General features: G+C 57.1%; 1 protein-coding gene across 1 annotated transcript; it reads left to right on the top strand.

Annotated features, from left to right (window-relative positions):
* The first annotated feature begins 970 nt into the window (after positions 1 to 970).
* On the top strand, positions 971 to 6,533 carry LOC137899427 (IQ motif and SEC7 domain-containing protein 1-like). The gene is made up of 12 exons (XM_068743466.1): positions 971 to 1,288; positions 1,503 to 2,545; positions 2,640 to 2,801; positions 2,949 to 3,071; positions 3,172 to 3,338; positions 3,768 to 3,907; positions 4,062 to 4,187; positions 4,278 to 4,377; positions 4,476 to 4,637; positions 4,730 to 4,909; positions 5,048 to 5,097; positions 5,352 to 6,533. Exons 1-12 carry the CDS (start codon positions 977 to 979, stop codon positions 6,531 to 6,533), a joined length of 3,747 nt encoding a protein of 1,248 aa, XP_068599567.1. The 5' UTR covers positions 971 to 976.
* Positions 6,534 to 7,225: the final 692 nt, after the last annotated feature.

Below are 7,225 nucleotides of genomic sequence, written 5' to 3'. Positions count from 1 at the left end.
CTGGCCCTGGTTTCTAATTCTCTGGCTTGCTATTGGACAGCCATGCCCGTCAGACGGTTGGGGGGGGGGGGGCTAACTCAGGACATAGGAAGCGAAGGCAGGACATTGTGTCTGCAGTTGTTCTCGCAACTATTTGGACGTGTGTGTGTGTCGCGGACTAGAAATACGCCAACAGTGCTGCATTTGTCAGACGAGACGACTCAGAGAGACGAGAAATTGAGAGGAAGAATAAGACAAAGGCAAACGGTCGGCTCGGCTGAGCCTAGTTGTACATTTACTAAACCTCGGGACTCAATAAAGGACTCGGGTAAAGGCCAGAGACCTCGCAGTCTATTTTAGTCTGCGGAATGCGGATCTTTGGCTCTGCGATCGGGAGTTTAGACGCGATACAAGCTCGCCATGAGTTTCACCAAGCGATTGCTATCGCCTCATCGCTCCAAACTCTACGCGTAAGTCCTCCTCGCCATCATTTGGGCTCCTCTCATTCGGTCTCTGGTTTGCATTTCAAAGCGTTGGGTGGAAAGACTTCTCAAGCCGCTAGCGACTCGAGCTAAAGGCTTGTGTTTTGTTTCTTGCAGTGTCGAAGGAGAGTCCCAGTGTCCGGAGACGGGCTCTCGCAAAGACAACTCATTCAACCAGACACCGTACCTGCGTGGCTCGGAACGATTCGCAGACGGCGGCGGCGGCGGCGCTCCGTCCGGATCCAGAGACCCTTCATGTGGGGCCACCTCCAGTTCGGCCAGCTTGGCCTGGGCACTGCGAACGCGCCATCAACCCGCAAGTCTGGCTCTCCGCAAGCAAGAGGAAGAGGAGAACAAGCGATGCAAGGCCCTTTCGGACAGCTACGAACTCTCGACTGACCTGCAGGATAAGAAGGTATCGCTGTGGAGTTGGGGAGCGCCACCTAGCGCCTGCGTAGAACGACATGCGGAGACGATGAACGTCATCTGTCCCCTCTCTGCTCTACTAGGTGGAGATGTTGGAACGAAAGTATGGCGGCTCCTTCGTGAGTCGCAGGGCTGCGCGGACCATTCAGACGGCCTTCAGACACTATCGCATGAACAAGAACTTCGAGCGCCTCCGTAGCTCCGCCTCCGAGAGTCGCATGACGCGCCGCATCATACTGTCCAACATGAGACTGCAGTATTCCTTCGATGAGCGACAGCCTCAGCAGCAGGCCCAAACGCAGACGAGCTTCACCCACAATGTGGCCACTGGGCCGCCTCACACCCCTGAGCCAGAGCGCCCCGGAGACTTCACCCGCTTAGAGGACTCCTTCTCCAAGCAGGTACTGTAGTGGGGCTTCAGGTAACTGAGCTGTTTGAGTTGTTTTTGTTTTACGACACCGTCTCAAAGATCTTTTCCGCCGACCCCAAGAAACAAAGACAGAAAAGAAACGCTTGAGAGAACCAACGGAACACTTTTAGGGGCGGTCCATGAAGCTTGTAGCAAAGCGCCCGTGTGATGCTGAACCCCCCCCCCCCTTTGTGCTCCCTCTCCAGGTAAAATCCCTCGCCGACTCCATAGACGACGCCCTCACTTGCCGCGCGGGCCGCGATGACTCCCAGGAGGGCAGAGGGATTAGCGAAGACTTCAGCGAGTGCGTGTGGAGCAACAGCAGCAACCCCCCCTCGCAGAGAGGTCTGGCAGAACGAGCCAGGGGTGCAGGGGGGGCACTCAGCATGCATGGCGACAGCACCGCCACGTCATACAGCGATGTCACCCTTTACATGGACGACGGCATGCCCTCGTCCCCGCTGTCCCCTGATCGGGCACCCAGCAGCACGGATACGGAGTACTGGGGCCCCGGCGGCGGCGGCGGCGGCGTTGGGGGCCGCGAGGATAGCCGGGACACCGAGGGAGGGGGCAGCAGCAACAGTCGGCGCAGCACACCGTGCACCGAGTGCAGGGACTACCGGTTGAGGGGTGCGCATCTGCCTCTCCTCACCATTGAGCCACCCAGCGACAGTTCAGTGGACATGAGCGACCGTTCGGACCGCGGCTCTCTGAGCAGGCAGCTGGTCTATGAGCAGGAGCCGGCGGCGGGCGCGGGCTCTCCTCAGGGAACCCTCAAACACTCCCCCAACACAGGCGCCCGCACCTCCTCCTCTGCAGCCGCACAGGGGCAGACCCGGGCCCCCGGCCGACCCGTACCGACACATATCCCTCAACAGGTGGCAGCACACCACCGCCACCACCACCACCACCATCAGTACCCTGACACGCCATCGTCCTCCTCCTCGCCACAGCAGCCCCCCACCACCCCTCTGTCCTCCTCCTCCTCTACGGCCCTGCCCTCCGGGGATCTGGAGCCGCCCTGCTGCTCAGATGGAGACAACGACTCCCTCAACTCTACCACCAACTCCAACGAGACGGTCAACTGCAGCTCCGGCTCCTCATCTCAGGACAGCCTCCGGGAGCCTCTTCCACCTCTGGGGAAGCAGACCTACCAGAGGGAAAGCCGCCACAGCTGGGACTCCCCGCCTTTTAACAGCGACGTGGTGCAGAGACGCCAGTACCGCATCGGCCTGAACCTCTTCAACAAGTGAGACCCTTCACGCAGAAGAGTGTCTTTGATTTCAGTTTTCTGATGATCACGCAGCTAGACTTTTACTTTTTGTTTCTGTCATTGATTATAGGAAGCCAGAGAAAGGGATCCAGTACCTGATAGAGAGAGGTTTCGTCTCGGACACCCCGGTTGGGATCGCTCGCTTCATCCTGGAGAGGAAGGGCCTCAGCCGGCAGATGATCGGAGAGTTTCTGGGAAACAGACAGAAACAATTCAACAAGGACGTCTTGGAGTGAGTCTGCACACATCTGAGAAGGCGCGACCGTGATCGATCGGAAAAGCTCAAATAACATCCGGATAATCCGAGGAGTCGCGTGCGATATGATTTACAGTCTGTTAACAGGAGCGCCGACGCCGTCGCCTCCGCTCTGTGTTCCAGCTGCGTGGTGGATGAGATGGACTTCTCGGGCATGGACCTGGACGACGCTCTCAGGAAGTTCCAAGCTCAGATTAAAGTTCAAGGAGAAGCCCAGAAGGTGGAGCGGCTCATAGAAGCGTTTAGGTTTGTCTGTCAACCTTTGTGAAAGACCGATGAACTTAAGACACGTCTGAGTGTGGAAGACTTGAAGGGTGTGGACATGCCGTTTCTGTCTCTCATGCAGTCAGAGATACTGTGTGTGTAATCCGAGCCTGGTCCGACAGTTCCAGAACCCGGACACCATCTTCATCTTGGCCTTCGCCATCATCCTCCTCAACACGGACATGTACAGCCCCAACGTCAAAGCGGAGAGGAAAATGAAGCTAGATGATTTCATCAAGAATTTGAGAGGTGCCGCCATGAAGAAATAAATACTCTGTATTCTAAATTTAAACGTTGCAAGGGATGAGATTTGTAAATTTTGAATGGCTAAAATGCTATTAGTAGCACTGTGTGTTGAAGTCCAACTAAAATCACGTTTCACGATACGATCTAGGTGTAATTATACTTAGATCTGGTGTTTCAGGATCTGCAGCACACTTTAACGGAGTCTTTCAGGGGCTGACAAAGGATCCGACAAACGGAGAAACGGACCGTTGAACTTTCAGTTTAGAGATTTCAGTTGGACTCCAAGTGCAGTTTTCACACCTGTTGTTTGTTAAACCTGTCTCCCCCTGCCTCCCCTGTCTCTCCCTGCCTCTCCCTGTCTCTCCCTGTCTCCCCCTGCCTCTCCCTGTCTCTCCCTGCCTCCCCCTGCGTCTCCCTGTCTCTCCCTCCGAGGCGTGGACAACGGTCAGGACATTCCCCGGGAGCTGCTGGTTGGGATCTACCAGCGGATACAGAAATGGGAGCTGCGGACTAACGACGATCACGTGTCCCAAGTGCAGGCTGTGGAGCGAGTCGTCGTGGGAAAGAAGCCTGCAAGTGCCTTCAAATGAATAATCATAAGAACAACTCGGAGGGCGCAAACCTCCGCCAAGCTGCTCGTTCCCCCCGTGATTGGATTTAAATCTCCCCCCCAGCTAAACGTTGAATCGTGTGCTTGTGCTCGTCTCTGTCACTTTCCCCGTCCAGGTGATCTCCCTTCCCCATCGCAGGCTGGTGTGCTGCTGCCAGCTCTACGAGGTCCCTGACCCCAGCCGACCCCAGAGGGCGGGGCTCCACCAACGAGAGGTCTTCCTCTTTAATGACCTTCTGGTGGTAAGACCCCCGATCGAACGCTTCCCGAGCCGGGGCTGACCCAGAAGTCCCCGTTGTGCGATTCACCTCTCCTACTTTGCTTTGCATCAGGTGACCAAAATCTTCCAGAAAAAGAAAACGTCGGTGACTTACAGCTTCCGGCAGTCTTTCCCTCTGGTTGAGATGCAAGCGCACGTGTTCCAGAGCTCGTGTAGGAGAACTCTGCTTCCTCCTCCTCGTCGAAATCCTTTCTAACTTATACCCGAGGACTGTTGCGTATTTGATTTCTCTCTGTGTCGCGTCTCCTAGATTATCCTCACGGCATCCGGCTGACCTCCGCCGTCCTTGGCGGCGAGAGGAAGGTTCTCATCGTCTTCATGGCGCCCAGCCAGCAGGACCGGACCCGCTTTGTTAGCGACCTCAGGGAGAGCATTGCTGAAGTGCAGGAGATGGAGAAGTACAGAGTTGAATGTAACTACCGAAGCCGCCGGTGCACAATCGCCACGGCGATGAACGTTTCTCGCCGCGTCTCACTCGAGTGGACATTTGCGTCGCGTTCATAGCCGAGTTGGAGAAACAGAAAGGCGTGATGCGGCCCAGCTTGCTCGCCGGAGGCTTGGGTGGGAAGAGCGACGTGGTGAACGGCACCCTGGGAGGGACGAGCTTCGACGACAGTTGCTCCGTGGGCGAGGGTCTCAAGCGCACCGCGCTCAGCTCGTCGCTCAGGGACCTATCGGAAACAGGTGAGGCGGGGCAATGCGCCGTTTCTGTTTCTGTCCCACGCAGCGAACGTAGACTAAACGTACGTCTTCCTTTCCACCTTCTCCTCTTTGCTAATGACCCGACGCTTCATGGGGGGGTGGGGGGGGGGGGGGGTGTAGGGAAGCGTGGTCGCAGGAACAGCGTCGGTTCTCTGGACAGTACCATGGAAGTAAGTCTCGTTTGACGTGACGCCTTTCACAATCCCGTGTTTGGTTTGTGCGCGGCCTGCATGTAGATGGTGTGCACGTTCCGAGCATGCGTGTGTTCGTGCGTATCTGCATTGACGACTTTGTGTGTGTGTGTCCATACGTGCCCACGCATGTCTCCTCCACTTTTACCCAAGCGCGTCTTGCGTGTGGCGGTTGACTTGGCGGCAGTGACGAAGCGGTGCTTTCTCCCCCCCCACCCCCCCCACCCCCCCAGGGCTCCATCGTTAGCAGCCCGCAGCCTCGCCAGCGCTACACGGCGCCGGTTGGGATGCCCGGCTGCTACGGAACCGAAGACTTCCGGCCTCACCGCCCCGTCCTGAGCCCCGGAACGGGGATGGGGGGTGGGCCGGGGCAGCAACACACCACTGCTGGGACAGGAGTTGGGGGAGTCTCCAGCAGTGTAGAGAGAGCGGGAGCGGCGAGCGGCCCTGGGGGGGGCAGCAGCAGCAGCAACAACAACAGCAGCTCTTTTCTGGGATCCCTTTTCGGCAGCAAACGCACCAAACCGCCGGGGCCCCTTATTCCACCGGGGCCACTCTTCCCCGCGCCTGTCCCCCCACTGACTACGGGAGGGCCCCCTCCTCACTCCCCTTCATCCCTGTGTCAGATGGATGGAGGGCCTTCCAAGATCCAGGCGCTGCACGCACAGTACTGCCACGCGGGCGTCGTGCAGCCCCCGCCACCTTACTACCATCACCATCGCTACCACGTCCAACCTGCCCCCCCTCCTTTGCAAGGCGTGCCGCCTCACGCTACACAGAGGGGCCCGCTACCATGTCGAGCGCCGCTTGGCCCCCCACACGTTCTACACCCGCAGCTGGCCCATCTCTCCCAGCATGGGCTTCCGGGTCGTTACGCCAGCATGGTGGTTGGGTGCCCCCCGCCCCTTTCTCCTCTCTCCCAACACTCCCAGAACCCCCTGTTCAACATTTACCACGTGCAACCCACACACTCTATCAGAGGGGGCGGCGGCCCTGCTACCAAGCTTCCACTCACCTTGTCTCACTCCCACCCGCACCCCCACGCACACTCCCAAACCCACCCGGGACACGTGCACACGCCGCACCCGGCCACCCACCCCACCCACCAAACACACTTCATATTCGGCACCCTGCCCCACAACCTGCCCCCCGCCTCCATCAATGCGCATCACGCAGCCTCCGCCGCCCCGTATCTGCCCCAGTACCCACCGCTCTCCTGCATCCCCCCTCCCCCACCACACTCCCCTTTACCCCCCCCTTTGTCCCCCCTTACCCCTCTTACACCTCTCTCCCCTCACCCCCCCCAGCACCCCGGGCAGCCTCAGCAGGGGCCGCAGGTGACAGGCGTTGGAGCGACAGGCACAGGGGGCAGCTCCAAATCCAAGCCTATCAGCCGGATAAGCACCGTGGTCTGACCAGAACGTGGGGGCCCGGGGGGGCGGGGTCAGATTATCGAATGGAGGAGGTGGGCAGAACCAGGGCGAGAACCAAGTCCGCTAGAACCGAGTGTAACAGCAGCAGCGCTGGTGACAAGAGGAAACGCAGTTTGCTCCGACTCTGTTACTTCCACCTCCGTTTCCCACATATGTAGGAGGAGATAAAAAGCACAGCTAGGGCTAAATAGCACGTACACACACACACACACACACATATGCATCCACATTACACACAAACTAGCCATATTTAAGATGAAACTAAATCTATATCTGGGACTATTTGAACTGTTTTGACGTCGAGTTGAGTCCGTATGAGACAATTTACAACAGAATCATGACACGACAATCTGACCCTGAAAATACCGAGACCACGTCGCATGCCCAGCCGCTTTCATGGGGATGTAAATAAAGACCAAATCACCCAAAAGCATTCCGGTTTTGTTCGTCAAACAGCTGAGAGTTGCTTAAAGAAAAGAAATTTTATTTAAAAAAAAAAAGGCCTCTTGACTTTGCAATAATTTCCTTGGCTTCATAATGTCCTTGTTTATTGTTTCAGGTTCTGCTTTGCTGACTGGCTTTTATTTTCATTTATTTTTTAAATAAAGATGACCTCAGATACGTTGCTTTGTCTTAAACTTCTAAATCCTGTGCGGTTAACCCCCCCGCTTTCT

This window comes from Brachionichthys hirsutus, chromosome 2 (genome assembly GCF_040956055.1).
Source record: "Brachionichthys hirsutus isolate HB-005 chromosome 2, CSIRO-AGI_Bhir_v1, whole genome shotgun sequence".
Classification (NCBI taxonomy): domain Eukaryota; kingdom Metazoa; phylum Chordata; class Actinopteri; order Lophiiformes; family Brachionichthyidae; genus Brachionichthys; species Brachionichthys hirsutus.
Note: the sequence above shows the minus strand (reverse complement) of the source record. Positions and strands in the feature narration are given on the sequence as shown.

What these genes read in the sequence shown, in the direction of transcription:
- LOC137899427 (XM_068743466.1), top strand. Translation starts at nt 977, where the DNA reads ATGTTGGAACGAAAGTATGGCGGCTCCTTCGTGAGTCGCAGGGCTGCG. An exon ending in TCGTCGTGGGAAAGAAGCCT is followed by an intron (nt 3,908 to 4,061) that starts GCAAGTGCCTTC and finishes TTCCCCGTCCAG; the next exon opens with GTGATCTCCCTTCCCCATCG. An exon ending in TCTTTAATGACCTTCTGGTG is followed by an intron (nt 4,188 to 4,277) that starts GTAAGACCCCCG and finishes GCTTTGCATCAG; the next exon opens with GTGACCAAAATCTTCCAGAA.